Source organism: Lipophrys pholis, assembly GCF_963383615.2.
Source record: "Lipophrys pholis genome assembly, chromosome: 16".
Lineage (NCBI taxonomy): Eukaryota > Metazoa > Chordata > Actinopteri > Blenniiformes > Blenniidae > Lipophrys > Lipophrys pholis.
Window position 1 is genome coordinate 7854665 of NC_137634.1, and position 25254 is coordinate 7879918.

At 40.1% G+C, this 25254-nt stretch overlaps 1 protein-coding gene across 1 annotated transcript; it reads left to right on the plus strand.

The window, feature by feature from the left end:
• The first annotated feature begins 246 nt into the window (after positions 1–246).
• LOC308122059 (roundabout homolog 2-like) lies at positions 247–14985 on the plus strand. Its single transcript, XM_080483679.1, has 11 exons — positions 247–417; positions 1499–1525; positions 1689–1728; positions 4183–4310; positions 5002–5274; positions 6238–6400; positions 6751–7008; positions 7772–7971; positions 11852–12013; positions 12192–12443; positions 13448–14985. Coding segments are annotated over exons 1-11 (1662 nt in total). The 5' UTR covers positions 247–260; the 3' UTR covers positions 13450–14985.
• The last annotated feature ends 10269 nt before the right edge of the window (positions 14986–25254 follow it).

The following is a 25254-nucleotide window of genomic DNA, read 5'->3' on the forward strand; positions in this document are numbered from 1 at the left end:
TGTATCTAAAGCACATGGATCATGACGTTTAATATATTGTCTGTTCTAAGATTATTTACTTAGATGTGTTTTATCTCTCTCTCTTTGTCTCCTGTGTTGAGAATTCTGATGCAATATAAGGTTTTTGTTGGACTGTTTTATTACTAAGTCAGATTTTCATTCGAGTATTCATTCTTTAATGCAAATATACTGTGTGTGTGTGTGTGTGTCCTGGTTGTTGTGTATCTGCGCTGCGTCCAGGTGCAGAACTGAGGGATGTGATGACGGGCTCGGACGGCAACAATAGCATCTCCGATGTGGTGAAGCAGCCGGCCTTCATCGCCGGGCTGGGAGGGGCTTGCTGGATTGTCCTCATGGGGTTCAGTGCCTGGCTGTACTGGAGGAGAAAAAAAAGGAAGGGGCTTAGCAACTATGCAGGTAAAAAGAAGGGTTAAAAAAAAAATCAATTTACATGGTTTTCCATCAACACGCGGTAGGGCCCTCTCCAGTGGAAGCTGATGTCGTCCGCAGATGTGACTCCATTTGAGCTGGCTAAAATGCAGAACAAAGAAAATATATTCAGTGCCGATGGAAATAGGCCCTATTTACTTTAATTCACTGTGCACTGATGTGCATCAACTATGCCGAGTTCCATCAGCACCAAACCTCGACACCCTAATACGTTCACGCAAGATAAGTAATTTAACATCCTCTTCCATTATCAGACTATAGCCGGTGTTGTTTGCACATTAACACCAGCCACGTCTGGGTTGAGGTATGGAATATTCCTTTATCCCACTGAGAGTCAAGCATATAGCTGTGTGCAATTATCATAATGTGTATTGCAGCAATCATTGTAGTGACTTTGGGAGAAAGCTCTGTGATTTCCTAATTCAATAGGGATTTATATGATTGAGTGCTGCTTCTCTGATCCCTTCTCTCAAAACAAACCAGGGACTGTAATATCAAAGCATCGCATTTCTCTTTTGAACACTATTTCCTTTCTGTTTTCTTATTTGGTTGTGTTTTAAAATGTTTGAATGTGTTTCAAGTGATACTTTTGTTTTCCCAGTTGATTTGAGGTGTCATGTTTGTTAAATGATCATATAAGCTTTTTGATCTCTACTTTTTTTCTCTCAACTGTTCGAACACTCAAAAATGTATTATCAAAAAATACCCTAAGGCTGATACCCAGGTCAAAAGTGTCACCTTCATTTGAACTTTACCCCTCAAATAAATCAATGTAATTCAAAACAAAAAAAAAAAAAACACAGACTGTCGTGGTGAGATGCATCACTGCTCCAAGTTTCATCAAAACCCCATCCACCCTGACATATCATTAGTGATGGCTGAACAAGCAAAGCAAAAATGAAAGGACTCAGTCCACATTTCGAACCACACATCTATCGCTTAGTTGAGCATGACAATGTGGCTTCATCTTTTAAAATGTATACCTGTAATTGCTGACACCTGATATAATCTTTGTAACGCATGTCCTCTCTCTCTTTCCCAATTGCAGTTCAGTCCTTCACCTTTACTCGAGCAGGTATGCACGAATATGACTCCTTTCTGTAAGGAAATACGACAGTAATTAAGCTACATGCATTCTTGACAGCAAAAATGTACCAGTCAGTCATTTTGATTGATGTACTATACAATGCTGAACAAGTTTTAATTTGTGCTCCCGTCTCCTTACTTTCTCCTACTAGTTACATTCCAAAGAGACAGAGGCCTGATCAGAAATGGAAGGTGAGAATTCAACTCATAAAAGCACAGAAAATCGCTGCTTGAGCTCCCCCGCTGACGTCTCGGTGCCACACTGTCTGAAACCTCAGCGACTCGAGCCCACTGTGAAACCCCGAAATGAAGAGTTCTCCCGTGATGAATGGCATTTGCATATGCGTTCTCCTCCCCGGCTTATTCACACTGTATCGGCGTATGATTTGCATTGGTGTTCACTTGATGAAATCATTAATCACCCCTTTGAAGTGAGCACTACCAATTAATGCAGGTGGGCAGCTGTATTATTCACCGGCTGGTTCTCAGTTCACCGCTGGCACAGCGAGAGGTCACAGGAGAAGGAGGGGAGGAGGGCTGATGAATGCTCTGCTTAAAAGGCTTGGCAAAATGTACACAGTCACGGATTGTATGTGAAGATGGAAGAACAAAGTGTTGGACCTTGAGACTCTCGTCAGGGGCCAAGAGAATTTTCCGCCTGCTCAAAATGCCCAATGTGAAGCCAGCCTTTGAATATCAAAGTGTTGCTGAAACAACAGGAGGAAAAGGTGAATTCGCATCACAAAGAGTGGATTTCATCTTTTTCTCTTTTCTTTTTTTTTTTTTTTATTGTTCCTTGTTCACTCGTTGCTCACTGTTACACCTGAGCCTTTTGGCAGACTTTTTTTTATCGAATGGTTTTAAAATCTATTACCTTCTCGTAGTGATTAGAGCTACTTCACTGGCACGCCGTACAACACACATCAAGCAAATGGATTTTAAATCTACATAAAACAGTCCTGTCAACTCTCAAGAGTAAAACTCATGTTATTAACTATAAAATCCCACGCTCCCTTTGTGTGTTAGTATTGATCTTTAGATGAATGTATTTTACGATAGAAGATACTGGACCTAATTTACTAAAGATCTAATTAAAGCAGAGGTGTCAAACACATTTTTGTTGTGGTTACTAAACTAACCAGAGGTGGAACTAAAAATACAATTATGTATATACCGGTAGGTAGAATTTCTGATACATTTTTTCAAGTTTTTACTCATACTTTTGTGAAATCTATACCAATAGTGGCATAATAACGTTTAAATTTAAAATCTAAAGTTTGTCTTTGTTGTGGCGTCGATTATACGTGGTGAAGATGAATAAAAGTTGATAACCTGAATAAACCAAGTTAGAAGTGTTGGCAGAGGAAATAAGCAGCATTTGGCAAAGAAAAGAATGTAATATGGGACATGGGAGATACAAAAAGAACAACTGAAGAAATTAAGAAAAGATGGCAAATACTAAGAAGTAGCACAACATCTATAATTAAAGAAGCATTTACTAACGTTTACCTAAAAAGGTCCGATAAATCTTTACAGCCAGTAAGAGCCACGTCTGGGGCTTATTTGTCTTCAAGGCGGTTACATTTAGTTCTAATTTGTGTGTTTTCATTAAATAAATATTGTGTTTTCCTCTACTTAATCCTTCTTTATTATAAATCTAGACTAAAACCTTCCCCCACCCCAGAATCACACCCTGCACTGAAACATGCAGATAAGCCCGCAGCTAGAACAAATGCTACCAGTAATAAAACTAAAAATAAACCATTTTGTGTTTGTTTTTTCTTTTGTTTAGTTTTTCTTTTCCTGAAACAATATATGTAAATGTGTCTGTGTGTGTGTGTGCGTGCGTGCGTATGTGTGGGGTAGTTTAAAATGGAAATTATTGACGTAATTGTTTGAACCCCTTTGAGCCATCATCAAGTCAGCTGTGAACAATTCCCTGGGCTCTTGGCAAATCAGCCTCTGTGGAAAATGCACTGTGGAGTTGCACGTTAAGTAAACATATGCAAACAGGACATGTTTGCTTAATGTGCAGGCATGTGGCTGTTTTGCCGTTTTTATGGCGGCTGGTATGAAGGGGTTGTAAACTGTTTTTGATTTTTTTTTTTCTCCCTGAATTGCTGCCCACAACTTTCCTACCTTGAAGTCAAAGCCTGTATTCATGACCGTTGTATTTCACAAAGACAAAATGACACGGTAGCTTTCCTAAACCACCTAATGGGCTTTTGCTGTCTCTGTTGCCATGGAGACAGTGCGCCTGTGTAGCTGATCTGCCAGAGGCTGTCCATGATTCTCAATTTAAAATGTAAATTTCTGTTGTGCTAAGGCTCTAAAGTGGATTTAGTGTGTATTTAGGCCTGCCTTGTTTCTCCGGGGAGAGTTAGGGGTGGTGGAGTTAAGGGGAGCCAGAAGTCTGATTTATAGACTCGCCATTTTATGTCTCTCTGTTGTTTATTGTTGCCCGTGCACTGGGCTGCTCCACAGGCGAGAATATGCTGAATGAGTTCTCACATCAATTTGTTGTTGATGCAGCGCAAAGAAAATGAGCAATACAGTTACGGGGCTGGCTGCACGTTTAACAATGTCACCGGTGCTTTGTCTCCTTCCTCCACACCTTTCCCATCCCTGTGTTTCAACTTCTCGCAGCCGTCCGGGGCTGTTGAAGGCGGGAGATCCAGGCCTTCCCTGGCTGGCCGACTCCTGGCCCTCCACAAGCCTCCCAGCTAACGGGGGCTTAGGGAGCCCGAAGGGCGGCAGCAACTTTGGCCGAGGAGGTAAGGAAACACAAACACGCTGGGGCGGTGAAGGACGGGGCTTTAGCGATGCCTAGTTGGACAGTTTTGATGTTCATCCTCTGGGATGTGTAGTGACAGTACATCACAAAGAAGCACACACACACATATACACACCAGCTTAACACACGCACACAAATTAAAACAGCCTTTGAGGGCTATATTTTACTAATTTGATTTGACAGGCCTGATATTTTGCTTAAATGTGTGGTGTTCGGATAGACTTCTCGCTTGTTATTTCCTGACATGCACTGCCATTGTCCATTTTTAGACACACACTGATGAATAGGAATTGATAGTCCATTTCAGGTTGGCATTTGTATGGTTGCATGCTCTTAAAGCTCAGTGCAGCACCGGTGATCTGCCGGCTTTATGTACGCAAGACATTGGAGCTGAAGGTTAGCACTGTTTGAGTATCCCTCTAGTGAACACTCCACCAAGCTCCCACAGCGTGTTGCATGCTAATTAGAGTTGTTGATAATCACTTTCATTTATATCAAGTCCATTTGAGACCTGTATTTAACTAATACCGAGTGCCAGAGCAGCAGGGAGTGTTAATGACCTTAAAGATCGTTAACTTCATGTCAACTTATCTCTCCATGATGCCTTTTTTTTTTTTTTTTTTTTTTTTCCATTTCCCTCTTCATTCCGTCTTCATTCGCCTTTCTCTCAGATGTTTTACCGTCTGCAGCGGTGGAGAAAACGGGCACCATGCTGTCTGACGGTGCCATCTACAGCAGTATTGACTTCATGGGGAAAGCAGGCTATAGCAGCCCAGCGCGAGGCAGTCAGCCTACCCCCTATGCCACCACCCAGATACTGCAGTCCAACAGCTTCCACGAGCTGGCCGTGGACCGGCCAGATCCCCGCTGGAAGGCCTCTCTCCAAGCGCAGCAGGAAATCGCAAACCTGGGCTACTCGCTAACGGATAGACGCCCTGGAAATGGTGAGAGGCACGGTGGAGGTAGCGAGCTCTCAATTTCTTGTTGATTTGCTGTTTGCACTCCTGTGAATTCATGTTGAGTCTCTATGGATAATCACTCCATTTTTTTTTCCCCCATAGTGAAATTACTACAAGCAGTAGGGAAAGAGCAAAGTGAAAAAGGGGGGAATTTATTTACATATTCACTAAAAATGGACCCTTAGGATAATGTTCTTAATTACTCTTCTGTCTTCATCACCATTCTACCCTGGGAGCTTATCTAGCCCAGAAATGTCACACAATCATGACACATTTCTTTGGGTTAATTTGATTAGTGGTGGCAGAAAATCCCTCAGTGTTTATTTATTTATTTATTTATTTATTTATTTATTTATTTATTTATTTATTTATTTATTTATTGAAATCATTATTTAGCTCAAATACATTTGGTAAAGTCATGGAGACATTTCTGTCGGTACTTTTGTGGTTTTGCACAATAAGCTGTGTGCTCAGCTAAATGTCAGGCTTAGCAGAGATAAAGCCGAGCAAGTGGGGAAGCTGTACGGAAGCAACTTAAAGTGGTTTTGCCGCAGGTTTTGATGCCTCTTTAAGAAATGTCAACATTTAGAAAAAGTCCTAATGCGCTGTCAGCACACAGAAAAGAGGAATAATGAACATCGGGTGGGAGACAGGTTTGAGAAAGTTCAGATAGCAGAGAAAGATAGAAGATAGCTTTCAAAACTCTGTGTGTGTGTGTGTGTGTGTGTGTGTGTGTGTGTGTGTGTGTGTGTGTGTGTGTGTGTGTGTGTGTGTGTGTGTGTGTGTGTGTGTGTGTGTGTGTGTGTGTGTGTGTGTGTGTGTGTGTGTGTGTGTGTGTGTGTGTGTGTGTGTGTGTGTGTACTGCTGACTTATAAATTTGTGTATTGAGCGGCATCTTTGTGTTGTAAAGAGAAGGTTCAACATTCTTCCCTTTTTACCTTCCCCCAGGTGCAAAGGTTGGGAAGAAAAAGAGGGCGAAGGGTGGAACAAAAACCTCTAAATCAAATGGGACATGTTGGGCTAACATGCCGCTGCCTCCGCCACCCATGCACCCTCTCCCTGGTACGGAGGTTGACCTTGACCACTACCCCCAGGAGAATCATGCAGCAGGGTACGATACATTCATATCTCATCAATCTCTGCCTTGAAACAAGTGCACAAACACCGTGAGAGATACGAGCGACGACCTGCTCCACCTCTGTTTTGTGCCTGCGTGCGATGTTTGTGACAGAGCTGAAATTCAGTCAAAATAAATAACATCTTCCCAAGGAAATTTTGATCTGTGTGGACTTGGTTTTTAGCAACATCGTGCAAAAACCCGACAAATCAATGTCAATGGGAAATGTGTGCAAGGAGCAGGCACTTAAACTCCACCAGCTTATGAATATTTCAACATGTGTGGAATTTTTCGTTTGTAATGAGACAGCTGGTAAAAAACCTAACAACAATTTTGTCCACCAGCTACGACAGCAACAGTTGGGCCCCTCCGATGTCCATGCAGACATACCGCCATCAGGCTCTGGACAGCGAGGTAGAACAAGAGAGAGGTCCCACTCCTCCTCTCAGAGGAAGATCGTCATCGCCTGCAACGGCTTCCTTCAGCCAGCCGTCATCCTCCTCTCTCAGTTCCGCACACCATGATGAAATGCAGTCCATTCTGCAGGCCCACCTGGATGAGCTGACCAGAGCTTACCAGTATGAGGTGGCGAAGCAAGCATGGTGAGGATCCTATATCTTTTCAACTGAGTTTAGAAAAGACAATGTGTATTGAATCGTTTGAAAGCATTATACTGTTGATACTGTCAGAATAGGCGTTGCAAATTTTCTGTCAAATATTTGCTTTAGGACAGTCAGAAAGATACCTGTGATTGTATTCATTTCATTCTGTTGATAGTTTGAGTTTTGCATATCAATGGCCAACGTTAGAGCATCTTATAATGCCGGTATTTACACGTGTCACCCAAAACCTGCCGGCCGCACGCCTCGCAAGCGATAAATACATCTCTCCATTGATTACACCTTTGATGGAGCATCGTAAAACTTGACAAGTCAGTGGCGACATGTGTTGGAAGGAGTAATGAGTAGGTTTAGTCTTACATGCTATTCTGACATCAGTAAATAGAGTTAGTAATTATGCATGCATCTCCTCTATGGTGGGACGTGAGCCATCCTGGAGGACAGCTGTGCACAAGATAACAGGCATGTTGGTGACAGCCCTGCCCATCCAGATATCCTTTATCCAGTCCAATTACAACTCCATTGTGTTAACACAACACACACCAGTGCTGAGAAAGTAATCAGTAAAATCACTCCAGGCATTCATAGTCTCTGCACTTTGCAGCTCCACTCAGTTGAGTATCAACCAATTCTGCGTTCTAATGCTTATTTTGTGGTATTACTCCCCACTCATTATCTGACAGACGTTGCTTTTTAAAAATCCACTGGTTTATTAATATGCAGTATATTTTTACGTTGGAATTAGGCACATGAAGAGCAGTCCAAATGTCTCCAACAGCCCCATGGACTTCATGTCCAGTACTCTGGGCTCCGATCTGGGAGCCACTCTCCTTTCTGAGGAGGAAGAGGAGGACGAGGAGGAGGAGAGATACGCAGTGGTTTCAAAGAATCTGTGCGGCTTCGAATACACGCCTGGTCACAGTGTGGACAACCTTGATGGCTCGGGTAAGTTTTTGAAAATGAATTGATGCTGTTGCTTTTGAGTTATCAGCCCAAATAATCACGAGTGCAAGACAACATTGTTAAAACCTGTTAAACATGTAAGGAATTTCACCTGCACATACTGTATGCAGATGGGTATTAATAGATAGTCATGTCATAGGTGATGGGAAAATAAAACATTTGGATAAACATGTATTCATATAACATAGAATATAACATTCAAGACAATGAACACCCATGAATGAGGTTTACAGAAGTCTTGACTTCATCATGAGGGTGAAAAAGGTTATTTAAATATATTACTATTGCTCGTGCAGCTTGAATGAATGAACAAATATACTACTGTATTATAAAACAATCTTAAAATAACAAATAAAACAAAAACAGACAAAAATCACGCTTGTTCTTAAGAGGAGAAAATAGATGTGACATTTATATAGTTCCACTCTTCTTCGCTTTTTTTTTTTTTTTTTTACAATAACTTACTCATGATTGCTTGTTTTGTTTAATCAAGTCATTACTAATAAACTAGAAATGGTTACATTTAAAATTTAATACAGATTGTTACGAGATTAAATATCTTCCCTTCAGAAATAATGGACACAAGCAAACAAAACTTCCAGGGAATTATAGAAAGTGTGAGACAGTAGCCACTCGGCAGACTGTAAATCTCATTGGTACTGGAGAGTTTTGCAGTACACAATTTAACTCCACCAAAAAAATAAAAAGTTTGGTCCAAGTGCTGAAAAAATGTCAGTTCAGTTTAGTTTATTGCTTGTAATGGGGGAGAGTGAAAGCTCCTAATAAATAGGAGGAAACTGCAGCAGCAGAACCAGACTCAGTGGTGGCTGCCGTCAGCCGCAACGAGCTGTGCAGTTGGAAAAATTGTAAAAACAAGGAAAAGACAGGACAGGGAACAACATACGGCAACCTGTCAATCAAAAGTGTGTGGACTGATGGGAACTGGAAACACCCATCAGAAACTTCGAGCTTACAGTCAGTGATACCTGCAGGAAAGGAGCGAAAGGAGAGACAACTGACTGCAGAGGAAAGACACACATGTGCAATGGTGCATGCATGGATGGTGAAAACAGAAGGTGACCTCTTGGCTGGCTAAACCTACAGCAGCCCAACTAAGAAAACAATCCAGAGTGACTTCAACCAGCCCAAGCTATAAACATAATGTCAAACAAAAGTTTGGAGCCTGGTCATAAACGTAGAGAGTATGCCTGCATCCTGATTTGAAATTGGAAGCTGATTACAAATAAGAAGGCTTATAGCTGAAAGCTATTGCTTCCCCTCATTCTCCTTTTGGAAGCTGTGGAGGCTCCTCATAAGCCCGAGCTCTGCCAACAGAGCGTTCTGATGGAACAATATGGCGCTATCAGCTCTTTAGGTTATGATGGAGCTCGGTCATTAAGAGCTCTGTACATTAGGGGGAGAATTTCAGTCTGGGCTGGATTTTACAGTAAGCCCAGCGAAGAGAAGCCAAGGTGGGAGGAATCTGATCTCTCCTGCGAGTTCCTGTCAGTACTCTCACTGCAGCGTTCTGAATCACCTGGAGACTTTGAGTTATCCTGATAAATAGATTTGCAGTAAGGCGTAGTTTTTCAGCTTGTTATGAACCAAGATGCTCCCCATTATAATGATACTTAGCATTTGAAAGGCCGGTTTTTTCATTATTAAAAAGTTATGGATGCACACACTGGAACAACAATTCTGTAGTTTTAACCTTGCTTATCCCAAAATATTGTTTTAGTACAAATGATTCCAATAGCAATATTTTCTGCCAATAGCCTTTTGTTCCAACAGAGGCTGAAAACACTGTACAGGCTGTTGGCCTCCTGAAATATCACCTATCGACACACTACAGAAGACAATAGACCAGTTAATCGCATGCATGCAAGCTCCCCACACGTTAATCTCATCCTTTAGGATATGACATGGCCAATCAGCAAGCAGTGAAGGTGATTGATACTTGAAGGTGACAAATAAAAGCTGTAGTTGGTCAAAAGTGACAGTTTTATGGGCTCGGAATTATTCAAATATTCACGTCTGATTCGTCCGAACCTTTTTGTAATTGTAAGATGTTCAGACTAGATTTTCTAAAGGTATTTGAAGTCATTCTTAGATCGACATCGAAGCCATAACATAGAATATTTTAACAACTTTAGTAGGGCTCTGTTCAAGACATTTAAGGTTTGATGCATTTATAAATAGGATCCTCTCTGAAAGTGTTTCTTTAGAGGGAAATTTGATGTCCTGTCCCACAGGGACACAACTGTACCATTTTTAGACTCCATTGTTTGATAGGTTAAAGCCGACTAGTGCATTGAGAATATGAGTTTTCAACACTTTTAATAAAACCAACGTGGGCCACGATACAGGTCAGTGCTGCGGAAATTATGTACAAACATTTTATCAACTCATATTTAACTGTCACTGTTATTTTCGAGGCGCGTTGAGGGACTGTCTCAAGTCCAGTAAATCAGAACATGAATAAAGCCATTGTGGTGGCAGCTTTTCCACAGGGAGAGCCATAAACTGTTTCGGTTTCAACTACACATTTGTTAATACACTTTGCTGTGACACCTGATTGGATTGGTGACATTTTTCTTCAAGCAGTTATTCAAAATTTTAAAGAAATTGATGTAAATGTTTTACTGCATGATGTGTGAATGAAAAAAACAACAACACAAAAGTAAAAATAATCAGAATGATCAATGCAGAAGTCGTCGGTAAACTGAGTCAATTCAAGATGCCCTTTTTCTTGACAAATGAATGAACTTAAAGCTCATTGAGAGACCGGCTGGCTTTTATAATGCAGTTCGAATTGTCCAATGTGTGACACCAGCTACAAAAAAATAATCCAAAACACTTTAAGAAGTCGACATATTTCTTTACTTAATGCTCTTATCTGCTATATCACAAAATTTCATATTGAAGTATGGCAAAATAACTGTTAAAAAGCTTCGAGGAATTGTAAAAAAAATAAATTTAAAAATCATTAAATGTCTGTCCTAAAGAATATTCATTAGACATTATGCTAATGTGTTTAAATCCTTAACTACCCTAATATACATTTATGTTCATTCACATTTTCCAGCATTTAAAACACGAATTCAAAGGAACCACCAAACTATTCTCAGCTCAAGACCCAAAACAAATCTTGTTGACTCCCTGGGAACCCAAGTTAATAATACTCTTTTTATGTCTACTTACAAAAAAAAAAAAAAAAACATTAAAAATCAGCAATTAACTGCCTATCCCTGCTGTTTGTTTTAAACCTGTGTTATTCATCACCTTGCCAAATTCAACACTTGAGGCTTCTTTTCTATTTCCAACAGGAGCTCGTCTGAAGCACCTTATGGTGCAAAAAAAAAACATGCTTTTCAACTGTATTATCATTTATGAACAATATTCACAAAACTGTTATAAATGTCCATCTGCTGTCTGCAGAACAATGTCATGTAGTTTGGGGCACGTTGCTGTAGAAAGTCACCTGCACACATTTAGGTATTTTTGGGGAAAGTATGTACTTTATTCTCAGGTATCTCGTCTTCCTATTTCAGTCAAGTGGGATTTATCTTTGAGCACAGCGGGGCAACGGCAGATTCATATGCTTTATAAAGGTTTGGCAAATCGTTAGCCGGCTTATTTATTCAGAAGACGATGATGATATGTGAGAGAATTTCATGGGAACTTTGAAGACTGATATCTTGTAATTAATCGCACTGATTAATCTCCTTTGTGGATTTCAGTTGTGACACTATTTCTGTTTTCTGAAGGTTCCTGTGCATTCGTATCACTTCACAATTTGCTAATCCGTTATTAGTGAGCCACGTGTTTTGCTCCGAAAGTTTCTAATTGCTCCTTATTGTAGGTAAGGCCTCCAAGCAGTGTCACTCGGATAGCTTTGGCACAGCGGACCACAGTGCAGCAAGCACACATAGCCTTGGACACAAGAGGGCACCACTTACTGGCCACAAACCTCAGACAGACAAGGTTGGAACTCTTCCCAGACAAAGAGACTCCAACACAGACGGTAAGTCTGGACTTCAGTACTCTCAGACGTTGCATATCAAAGAGTCCCCTTTCATAGTAAGTTCAATGAGAAGGTCTTATATCATGATGTCTTGTCTGTATCCACTGCCAAATACCCCCCCCCCCCCCCCCCCCCCCACACACACACACACACACACACACACACATCCACTCAGCAGCCCACACACCGGCCATCAAGTCCCTGCACGGCATGAGTTCCCACATGCACAGCTCGTGGGCAGCTGCGGCCTCGGACCCCTCGGAGGAGTGCATGGTGACCGTGTCGACGCTGGAGCGGCAACATATGGCGTCCTGGGGTGGCACAACATCATCCGGCAGGGCCACCCTGGGTAGGGGTCACAAGAGACCTGGCACAGACCCCTCACACAACGGGCATCCCTCCACAAACGGCACAGAGAAACGGGAGCACTGTGAGTGGTAATCCTCTGGAGGATCTATCAGTTCACATCACACATGACAGATCTGATGTATTTGTAGGGAGCCATAACTGGCAGGTTTTTGTTACCCATTTATTCAAAGTGTTTCTACATTTTTCTTCAGTGAAATATAAATATTAGGACCGGAATCATTTTGGTTTTACCGTGAGAGATCCTGTTTGTGTAATAACAATGAGACGTGCTGCTGCGTGTTTCACTGAAGTGGTGTTGACTGGAAGCGTTTGTCTTCGGCTGGTGCCGTGTCGAGTTCAGTGCAGCCAGGAGAGGGTAGCATGTTGCGGGTAAATCATTTAGTGTAGAATATGGAGTAAATCACTTTGCATGTTGAGTGAGGAGTGGAGCCCAGCGGTGTCTAACCCCTCCCTTCAGAAGTCTCACTTCTTCATCATGCCTGAATTAACTTTAGCAACTTTTACAACAAGAGAGAAAAATGTCATATTCACTTCTTGAGAACCAAATTGTGAGTAAATCTTGCACAAGGATTACAATTCAATGAAAAGGACTAATTGTCTCTATTGTTAATCAACTTGTATGCAGTTGATATTTTACCTTTACCCGTTATGACAGTAATTTGGAGTAATAATGTCGTAATGGTCTCTAAATAGACGTATTTATGAATCATTTGCTTTTGTTTCAGTGCAAACAAATGCAAGAACATGAAATCTTAAAAACAAAAAAAGTAAAATTTCAACATTCTTGGAATTTTATTGATCCCTGCCAGTGCAAAGTACAATGGAAAGTCAAAATACCATGTCTCAAATGCACCAAATGACTAAACTTTCTCCATTTTCAAGGGTTTAAAGTTAAGTTTTCTTCGATTTTTGCATTTTGCAAGGACATCCATTGGGGGTTGGTTTGAACCCTCTGGTGTAAAGCTTGCAGGGTCCACCGAGGGTCCCGTGAAAGTACAGATATTGAACGAGAAGCTTTGGTGCGGTCCAGATTTGACTCTGTTCTTCCCACTGTTCTTCTTCCAGAGTCTACGTGAAGCATCATTCCCTGCGGTCGCTGACTGTCCCAGGACACCTTGTTTATTGTAAGCGCTATGAGATTTTCTCTCTGCGAGTGACACAGAGTGATGTTCGGGAAGACGGGAGGGGAGGCAGAACGAAGACAGAGGAGGCGAAATTGTGCGAGATGAAATGCAGAGCTGTAAATGTCATGTACAGACACAGACACCGACTCACACAGTGTTATTTTCATCCCCCCTCCCTTCTTCAAAAAGAGTAAAACCGTATGTTATATGTCTGCTTCTACTTTCTGTCACATGGTGTACAGCAGTTCACACAGTGGAGACAAAGAAGAAAAGAAAAAAAAAACACACCACAAATTGACTAATTAAAATGAAAACGGGACTTGCATAATTTGTAAATATGTTTTTTTTTAATGTTTTTTCTGTTTTGTTTTTTTTTTTGTTTTTTTTTGCTTTGCTATGCAAGCCAAACCCAACGTTGTCTCTTTTGTGATTTATAACTGTGAAATCATTTTGCATTAATGCTCAAACTGTTAGCTTACTTCGACGAAGCTACTGTATTGTTGTACTTTGCACAGAGCGTTTTGGTGAAAATAAGCACAAACTCATTGTCAGCTGAGCTGAAGAGGAGAATCATAATGGCGACGGGGTGAACACGAGATGTATACTTGGCTGTGCTGTAATTCTGTTGAGAAATACTCACTTATTGGAGGGAGGGGAAGAAAGAAAACACAGGTAAATGCTTGGAACTAATATGCCAAAATAACTGTGTTTTATACTTCTTGCTGGGAATCCTGTTATGCATAATATTAACAATGGCTCTCAGAAAATGGTTACCAGAGCAATTTCTTGTTTTTTTTAATGGTAACAAAGCAACACATCAGTTGTGATATCCAAAGCAATGACGTAGGAAAATAGGTACTTCTCTGCCATTCCCAAAAAGAATATGTCAATAAATATTATATATTTGTTTCATTTTCCAGTGAAATCCAGTGACACGAACGATGAGTGCAATATTCAAAAGCCAATATGATGTGAAAAAGGGAAATATGAAGATTAAAGGGACTTAGTGGAGGTCGCTCGCCATCCATTGCAACGGCGCCACAATGTCCTAACGTCTACCTGCAGGCAAATGAGATGCAAGGATAAATGACAGCGATGCGTGTTGCTAAACATCGAAGAAATGATACTGCTCTGATTTATTGTAATGTACTGTACACTGCTGAATGGTTATGAATTTACACTATCATCTCACAGAGGTGTATGGACTTGAGTGACTGCCAAATTTTCGACGGGAAGGTTTCCACAAAGGGAAAATGCAGCCAGTGCGCATTTTTCTGCCGATGAGATTGAGAATGCGACGTCCCCACGCCCGTTTGGATGGTTCTGTTCGGACCGTTTGTTTTGACCATGGCTCGCCCCTTTTGATGAATCGATACGTGCCAGAGTGGTTTGCCCTCAGGAATACACAGCCACATACAGTAGGGCCAATTTGTTTTGTTTTTTTCAATCCTTTGATGCAAAATAAAAAATGTGTATGTGAAAATGAAGCCACTTTGTTCTCACGGTGCCTGAGTCTGCAACGATGTGCAGTATTTACACAGGAAGGTTCATTCCGGGTATTTCAATAAGACGGCCAAGTTTTTACTTACTTCCAGGTCGCTCTACACTCGAAGCGAGAAGGACTACAATATGTCGGTTGCGTAGTTCGGTTAATTAAACAGTGTCCCGTGGCTAAATATACCAGGGATTTTCACGAGTCAGCAGTAGAATTATAAGTGCTGATGGTCTCAAACCTCTGATTGTCACTGGTGCTGAATATTAACATATATTGACAAAATTACTTTTTTTCCTTACCATTTGAGCCAGAGTGCTGCTTAAGCAAGTTTGAAATTGAACTTTACTCATTTCCTTTATAAAAGATACATTTTCAGCTTCATATAACAAAGTGATAGTTCCCTTGAGAGAGAGGATTTTCAAATAGCTTGAACCACAATGCTCTGCATCATGTTTCCTAATTTGTTTTACACAATATGTGGTCGTATTGCTAATCCATAACTATTCTTGTATTAATTAATTATAAGACGAGTCTTCATATATAGACTAGAACTGTTAAACTCGTGGTTTTGCACCAAAGCTCATGTCCCAGGCCCTGTTTACACAACAAAGTATTTAAGTGAAAATGGAAAACTCTCTGTGTAAACAGGGAAATTATTATTTTTTTTTCAAAATGCTGCTTCTGCACATGCACAGGTAGATGGACAATAACAAGAATGGCGGTTGATGACTACCAGTCCAAATTCTCCTGGGACTTATAGTTTGACAGTCATCGTGATAACGATCATCAACACTGTTTGCACACTTGCCATTGTTAATCTTTTTAGCGTTTTGCTCTCTGCATGCATGTGTGTGGTCCTCCATAAACACTACATTGTTTTCAGCCGTTCCCGTGAAAATGGACGTCGCTTTCAAGACGTTACCGTGTAAACGCGAAACCTTCCTTAAACGAAAACACAGGAATTATGCATTTTTCCTTTGAAGCATTGTCGTGTAAATAGGGCCTCAGTTTTCACCCACCCCTCACTTTTTGTTTTTGATTCCTCCACTGAATTAATAAGCTAAAAAAATACTCTGGGGGAAAAAGTGATCCCCAGAATGCTCCTACTGCCTCCTGCTACACCACAAACTACGGTTTAAGATCAGTTTAAGTGTCACACGAACTTAAAATCACACTATGACTGTTCCTGCAACCTCAGATTTTGATTGCAGAGTGAGGAATTTAGCTTATTTCAATACTACACAAATCTATCATTGTTGCTGCAGAGATTGGTGCTGTCAGTGTCAGTACCTGTTGGTACAGACAGGGATTAGGACGGTCTGCAGATACTGTGCAGGATACGAGATACATTCACACCTTGTTTCCTCTCCTTGGTTTCCTAAAGGTGTCAGGCAGACAGAAGAATCGCTGCAGTGTAGTCAAATCCATAGCACTTTCACTCAATTTGGCTCCCCTATTACAGGGACCAGTGCCTTGTCACCGAGCGCTGTACAGACGCCTCCTAATTTACCCGGCTTGTAGAACATGTGAATTTAATGGAGGAGCAGAAACACATAGCTAAGTCCACAGAGCCCAATTACGGGACTCTACCTGCATTCATACAGCTGCAGTTTTGTCTTTATAAAGATGTCGCCTAATATACCGGTGTTGGAATGGTGTGCTGACTTTGTGGTTTGTTGTGGTTTTGGTTCAATGAACAATCAGTTTACTGTAACAAATTTATTGCCGAGGTACTTCTTTTTTTTTTTTTTTGTTTGCCCCCGGGAGCAATTTGGCCTCAGACTGCTTCACTTCTTTAGACACGGCTGCAAACAACTGAGAAATGCTTGTACTGGAAAGCACCGTTTGCTATCATAACAATAAAGCTTTTATTTGTTTTTGGTTTTTTTTACAAGAAATAAACACTTCAGTTTACAAGAATCAATACTTGATTTCAAGCATTATTTGACAGTGACAATGAGGAAGCATGAACTGAAAAGATGACACAAACTTCTTTTTTTTTGAAATTAGTATTTATTCAAGCAAGCTCTTGATGGATGGTAGGCACAGTATGACCGCGTGTGCAACTTTCTCTGAGTTTACTGTGTTTTCCTCACCTTTCTGGTCTTCATGCAAAATTCATGCTGCGTTTGTAAAGTGGGACACCCGGGGTGAGCTGGGTCGGTAGCAAGAGCGCTGCTCGGGAACCGACCCCGACCTTTTACCTCTGAATAAGTGAAGCAAAAGGACAATATCACCTCCGAGGATGCGGATAAGGCAGCATATTTCCAGCTGTGACCACATTTTACAGTTATATTATGAGTTCAGTTATTTCTGAGCAGGTTCCCATGGTTCGTCCAAAAACGATGGATAAAATGAGCGAGGACACATTTCAGGTGCAGCTGCTGTCACCGCGATAAAGATCTGAGCACGAAAGTAATTTGAACTCAATTTGTCAGCATACACCTGAAAACCTCACTATGGATGCAAAGCAAAAGAAAGAAAGGACACTGTATGGTCAGCTCTGCCTCTTATCTGGAAAAAAAACAATAATGACAGGCTGCAGTTTACATTAACAAAACCGACCTCACACAATTCCTGTCGGCACGCATACATATTCAAGATATAACAACATGTAGAACATTATTAGCATATTTATATAGTGAGTATTTACATTTGTGATGCTTTCACCCCAGCGCAGGGTTAATTTTAGACACTGGCTATGTCAGAATGGTACATTTGTCAAAGGACATGCAGACGGTGTGACTACAGAGCTCGCAAATATCCTCTGCACAATTTGAAATCCTTCATTTCATTTCAAAGTGAAGTGGTCTATTTCACAGTAGGAGGCTCCGACAAGTAAACAGAATACATTAAATAGCCTGAAATACATTTTCAGTAAAGCAAGACATAAACTACAAAGTGCACATTGACACTGAATGCACAGTATACTACGATACATGAGGCGCTGTTTTATTTTCTCCAGAACATATTGCTGCTTTAACCCTTTAGAGGACACTTCCTATGGGTATTTTACTTTTTTTTTTTAATACTATACTTCTTTGAACTTTAAAGTCAGTATAAAGATACTATAAAATCTCCTGCAAAGTGGCTTAAAACTAATCCAAATCACACAGATGTCATCATTATTAGAATGTGTGTTGTTTTCAGTTTTATTTTTGTGGTGTTTCCCTGTGTTGTTTTCTGTTGTTTGGTTTTTCTATTATAGTTAGAACACCCTCGAGGTCCTCTATAAAGATTGAATAAACGGAAAATATTTTCATAAAATGTAGGAAAAAATACAGTATAACCTATTTGTGCATATTTAAAATAGATACAATCAATAGTTTTCCATTTCTCATGATATTAATTTGCTATAATCTGGTGCACTAACAGACCAAACTCTGTAGTTTATGCTGTGACACACAAATAGTGCAAACATGTTTACACCTATCCCCATATCACTATTTGTTTCTATAGAACATAAAGAAAGCATAACGAGTTATCACATATGGTTCCTAAAGGGTTAAGAAAAGAAAAACATACTTTTATTTTTTTTCCAATCGAGCACAAGTGGTGTCATTTCAAGTATTTTTCCCAACATGTGGTGGACAACCTTTTCAGTATGATTATGTGTAACCTTGCTCCGAAAGGGCTGATTTGTGACTCATGACATTTGGCTAATTGCAACATTCAAACAGTGCGGTGGTTTACATGCCCCACACCCGCCCACCCCCCCACACCCCTCCCCCACCCGAGAGCACCAGTCCGGCTCTGTGGCTCAGATACCCTGAGGGTGAGCTAAAGGCCAGTGGTCTCCCGGCCTTTAGCTCCCTCAGTGACCAATTTATTTTCATCTTTTTCACCCCGATGCTCCGTCCGCCGCTTTTCATGCCGCCACTTCACAACGTGCCCCCGACATAATGCAGCCGAGGCTCTCCTGGAGGTCTTTGATGGAGGCCGTGGAGTAAATACGCATGCATCCCAGTCCTCATCTCGGTCCATGTTCAGTTTTTCCCGACTCACAGTCTCCGGGATTGTATCTGAAAGAAGTTCTGACTCTTTAATCCTGGCATCAAATTTCAACTCCAGTAACCAGAGGCCCCCCTGGAGGGTACATCTGTATTTTGGCCTTCCTGTTCGGACAGCATGTCTCTGCACTGGTGCCCAGATACGTTCTTTTCCAGCAACTTTGACTCGCACATTGTCTGATGGTGCTGTCATGGGAATCTCATTGAGCCGGAGCATGACTGACATGAGAGGGCTGTTTTCAAATCCGTCTGCCGGAGAAGCTTTCTCTCTAAAGTCGTCTTGTAGTTTCTTCACACAACAAAGATTTACAGTAGTTTGGAAAGCTATCAAACAACTGGGGAACATACAAACACAAGAAGGACCGGGTTTGTTTTATTTTGAAATAATATTCTCTTTAACTGTCTCATGCCTACGTTTGGATATAAAATGTAGTTTTGAACTTGACTATTCAAAAGAGGCATTTTGGATTATTACAGAAAATACTCCAGATCAGGCATACCATCATGACCCTTTCTGAGGGAAAAACAGATCAGAATTTTCGCCTAATTACCGATTTTTTTATTTATAAACTGTGAAAACTACAGTGTCATTTTAGTCGGTTTGACATCGTCAATATAGTAATAGTGAATAGTTTTTCATTATGTATGAGTAACTTTGAATTGTGCTTTTTAAGACTCACAAATACTACAAAATATTCCTTATTGTCACGATACTGGTTAGATAACAGATCAGCACTGAGTTGAAGAATTAGATCTAGAAAACTCAACAGACAAAAGGATCTTGTTTTGGGAAGGATTGGTTGACCAGTGGGAGGCAGTATATGGAATAAACTAAAAACACCTTTTACGGTATGAAGGTGCACCTTCTGTGTACCGTCTGTCTACACTGTGTGTACTCTTCCCTCTCATATAGCCGGCTGAGATTGCCTCCAGTGTTGACTTGGACGAAGAAGTGTCATCTGATGGATATTATGAGCAACAAGTGAAACATATCAGTTATGATGCAAAACAACTTGTGACCATGAAACTTATCTCCAAATATGACAAAGCCATAAACCACAGTGCCTGCCTGCATTATTCTATCAGTACTTTTTTTTGTTTGTTTGTTTTACTTCTCCACAATCCTCTAACTCTTATTGTGTTTGCAGATTAATCTTTGGAACTATGTGTCAGTGTGTGTTGAAATGTTGCCCCGATGCTCCTGCTGACACGATGAAGCCCCGGGAACCGTCCTCTCCACGCTGAGTGCAGTTTGTGACAACTTCCCGTCCCCTTTTCGGCTGCTGCTGTAAGCCCTCTCTCGGCACGACGGGATGCATCTTCACTGTTTTTTTTTGATTTTTTTCCATCTCTCTATAATGACAGACAGTGATACGGCTCCATAAACAAATTTGAATTCAGCACTGCTGCAGCGAGCTCCACCTCACCTCCAGATTCATTATCTCTGACACCTCCTAATTCCTCACCAACTGCCTGATTTAAGAGAACGTAATCTTCCCCAAACACAACTTGCAGTAAATCAGAAATCATAAATTTGTGCCCTGTTATCCGCATCCCTCTCCAATCATGACTTCTCACTCAGCTGCCGCCGTCCCCTCATTCTCAAACCTTGGCACCCCCTCGCCACCGGTGGAAAACACTGCCTCTCGGAGCTGAAATATGCCGCCTATCTATGACACCACCTGTTTATTTCTCGCTGCTGTGAAGCTAATCAATGTCTTCATCACCTCCAGACTTATTCCCTGCAACACTGCTCTCCGCACAATAAACCTCCTCATGCTGAAAATCCCATTGCCTGAATGACTGCATGTACCTGCCTGAGACCTCAAGTGACTTCCAGAGGAGGCAAATGTTCACTTTAGTGTGAATGTTGTGTTTTTTCAGCACTCCCATTTAAAGTGGCTGCTGCAGCAAGTCACTGCAGACTCAGTGAGCAGGGTTTTTTCTTTTTTTCTTTTTAACTTAATGATGCAAAAAGGATTTAAATCCTGCATGCTTAAAGTCACGACTTTACTTGATGTGCCACTACCACAGGTTAGTAGAATTCACTTTACTGATACACATTGGGTGATACAAATCAATGATTCAAGGTGCCAGAGGAAATAAATAAAACAAGATAAAAGCAATACTTTTTGACAAATTTGTGGAAAACAGAAAGTTTCTGACCTGTGCATGTTAATGAGAACACATATAACCAAAAGCTATAACATCAACTATATGAAATAACACTTTCACTGTGTATGACGAGTACAGACCCATCAAATCTATCAAACTGAACAACGTCAACTTTTAACAGCCAGCTTAAAGTAAAATATATGTAATTGCAGAATACACAGAGTGCATCCATCCACATGTCTATTTTTCCTATAATCACACAATGGAAAGTTTCTTATCATGGGTTATGAATAATAATAATAATAATAATAATAATAATAATAATAATAATAATAATAATAATAATAATAATAATAATAATGTTTCAATCATATCAAAACATACACATACCCAAAAGCATATAACTTTAAATCACTGTTTCCATTACGATTACATAGTCTTTTGTCCACATTTAATGGTAGTTTATTATCAAATGACATTTGTTAAATTTCCCCCCGGCTAGCTTAGTTGGTAGAGCATGAGACTTACAATCTCAGGGTAGTGGGTTCATGTCCCAGGCCGGGCGCCACCTTCCCGTGGGCTCACCACCTGCAGGAAGGTTCTTAAATGGTGCATTGTGATCTGGGTGACGGTGCTCAGACTGTCACCCCCGTGACCCGGAAACGGAGAAGCGGAAGAAAATGAATGAATTTATTAATTTGTTCTATTCTGAGGTGATTTCCTCCATGAGGTGTTGTAAGTTTTCCCCTGTACAGAAATATTTTTGTATCATCATTAAACAAAACAAGTTGTCGCCTGTATAGCATTAGAGTCTCTGTCCCAATATTGACCACAAAAAAAATTTAAAATTTACTTTCACCATAACTTTGGTATGACTTTTATGTCAAGTCAGTCATTTTCTCAGAGATGTAATCAAACACCAAGTCACCCATGTGAAAATATGGACAAACTATTACAGATGTTATTATTTAAATCTAAATGTGTAGAATGATGTCAGAAAAATAATCAAATACAGGTGAGAAATCCACTTAACAAATTGCTTGTGCTTTGACTTTTGACTTGTGAAATAGCCAAGATGTGTTTGTTGGCGGGAAACCGAATGTGAATACTTAAGAAGGATATATGGTGCAGTTGAGCTGGTGGGTCATGCGAGATGCATTCATTCACAGCGCACACACCTCAAGCACCCTCTATAGATCTGTCTCCTTATAAAGACATCTTCAGAGCTGACAGCCATCAGTTTCATTTTTTCTGTCAGCCACTGTGCAATTTTGCCACATTTGCCCTAGCTGTCATGGCTGCCTCTTTGTCAACAGATTGCAGAGAATCTGCTGGATAAACACAGCAAAATTGAAAATGAAACTTGGCAGCTCACACACACGCACGCACGCACGCACGCACGTACACACACACGTGCACGCACAGTATCTTAGGAACGAAGGCAAACACTTGAATAACCCACTGTAGACAGTTGTCCTTGAGAGGGAAGAGAGAAAAAGAAGAGAGGAGAAAGAAAATGTGCGAGGTGACAGCAGTCATTCATGGTGCCGGGGAGTAGCTTTTCAAGTTGAGAAAAACATCACTCACTAAAAAGTGAATTTGGCTCAGAATTCATTTTCGATTGCATTAAACTGATTGGAATAATTCATGAAGAGCCTCATTGCAGGGATGTCCGAGTAAACACAGTGTAAAAATGATTCAATGTCTCACGTTGAAGACAATTTACATATCCCTGTGCAAAAAATCATATATATATATATATATATATATATGTATATGTATATATATAGTGAGGCATTGTTTGAATTATTGATTTATTTTGACCCATATAAGGAAGCATCATACTGGTCACATCAAAAAGGACAAAAAGGTCAGAATAAACGTTCCACCGTGTCGTAGTTGTTGATAGATGCATAGCTGTACGGAAGGTCAAGCGTTTTTTTTTTTTTTACAAGTAGAGCAGACAAGATGTTCTCAGAGTTTGTTTTTTTTCAATATTTTTTTTTATTTTCTATCACTGAAAAGGCTTTTGTGCTTCCTGCCTGCTGTGCAGCATTTTTATGTAACAACACAGAAGCAAGTGCACCTGAGAATTGCTTTTCTCTTCAGAGGAAACAGCATGAATGTTATTACGCTCGCTTTCTGTGTTTTGTTCTCCTTTACCGCGTTGCGTATGTCCGTCAGAACGCTTCTTCTTCTTTTAAATACAGCACCTTTAGAAATGATAGATAGATAGATAGATAGATAGATAGATAGATAGATAGATAGATAGATAGATAGATAGATAGATAGATAGATAGATAGATAGATAGATAGATAGATAGATAGATAGATAGATAGATAGATAGATAGATAGATAGATAGATAGATAGATAGATAGATAGATAGATAGATAGATTGAACATGTTTTTTGTTAATTACCTCCTCATGATGTTACACTTTACCCTTATTTTATAAACCCAGATTTTTTTATTCTCACGATGCTGCTGTGCTGATGTAATTGGAGGACTGGACGTTAGTCAGGCATGTTGCTGTGGATCTTGAGTCTACAGACAGGCCTGCGAATTAAAGCCACTGTAGGTTGACAAAGTGCTGAGTGGACACAGTTCTTGCCATTGTTCTCCACACAAGTGTTTCTGTCTCGGTTGTGTTTAAATCAGAAGAAGATCGAAGGGGGCACTTCAACGAAAAGTGCATTCCTACTTTACAAGGTCAAGAGATTATCCTCCTCTGCGTCTCTTGCCTTCAGTTGCTCGACTTCTGAAATCCAGATCAGACAGACAGTAAACAGCCAAATAGGAATGGTATCCTTTCAAAGCCTAGTGATAAAATGAGAATTACTCATTCGGGATTTAATCATTGATTTAGATAAGGTCCATATATCGAAATAGCGATAATTTAATTGTTTTTTTCTAGACACAGAAATTAAACAACATAAGATTGTTTTTCCTCTCTTCGTTCCTCAATTCCAATCCCAATATGGGAACATGTCTTTAATATTTAGTTATTTCTCCTTTTTCTAATCATCTTTATCCAACTTGAGTTTGCAAAGCACTGGAGTGAAACAGCCTGCATCGGAAACATGTACGCAAAAGGTGAACATGCAAAGTTCACCCTACCTGGACTCTATTTTCTTAGTTAGTTATCACTAACTAAAAAGACAATAAAAAAAATCTATTACTGCCACTTAAGCAGCATTACTTAAATTTCACACAATGCACCTTTAGGACCAGCAAAAAAAAAAACTCCCAGCTTACAATGGTTGTGTGATTGTGTGAATGTTGCATGTATTTATAGTTTTACATCTTCTGAAACTAAATCATTTCTGTTGATGTCTTTTTAATTGAGCTTATATACAGATTAGAGAGGTTCTAAGTGTTTGGAATATATTTTCAGTCTAAATCAAAGACCAAATGGGAATTAATAGCATCTTGCTTTTTATAAAAAAATTTTTAATTCATCCTTCACTTAGTAACATCAGAAACTATCAACTCGAATTCAATTCCCACAGCAGGCTGACTCTATGCAATTTAAAATATTTGACAAATAAGTAAGTCTTAATTAAACATATGAGTATCTGAGTATAAGAGATACATCTTGGTTTTGCTTTTTGGATCTGCATGTCAGTCCACCCCTTATGTGAAACTGTTTAATGGGAACAACCACCACAGCACAGTGATGTATCCTATCTGGAAATTATTTTACAGCAATAATAAATCCATCTGCTCTTGTTACTGTTAATCGGTGCCTTGGGTTGGAAAAAGATATCAACATGAAAAGCTCAACTACCAACAGAAACGCTTGAAGGAAGAAGGCAACAGGAAAAATCTAGGGATCGGGGGGGACGCGTTTTCTTAGCATGACTTTGATTTTCGAGGTGAAAATATAACTAAAAATAAACACAAATGGGGAGGGTAAAACTATCCAAACGAATTAAAACACACATCTTTACAAGTGTCATAAAGACATATTGAAAAAATAAAATAACCTTGCATAACAGAATGTATACAAATACTTATCAGAGTTATGCCTTTTAATTCATATGACTCCCAACAATAAGATCTTATTATGGGGAAAAAGCAATCAGCTGAAATAACTACTTGGCACGGGACAACGCATGAGTTGAGT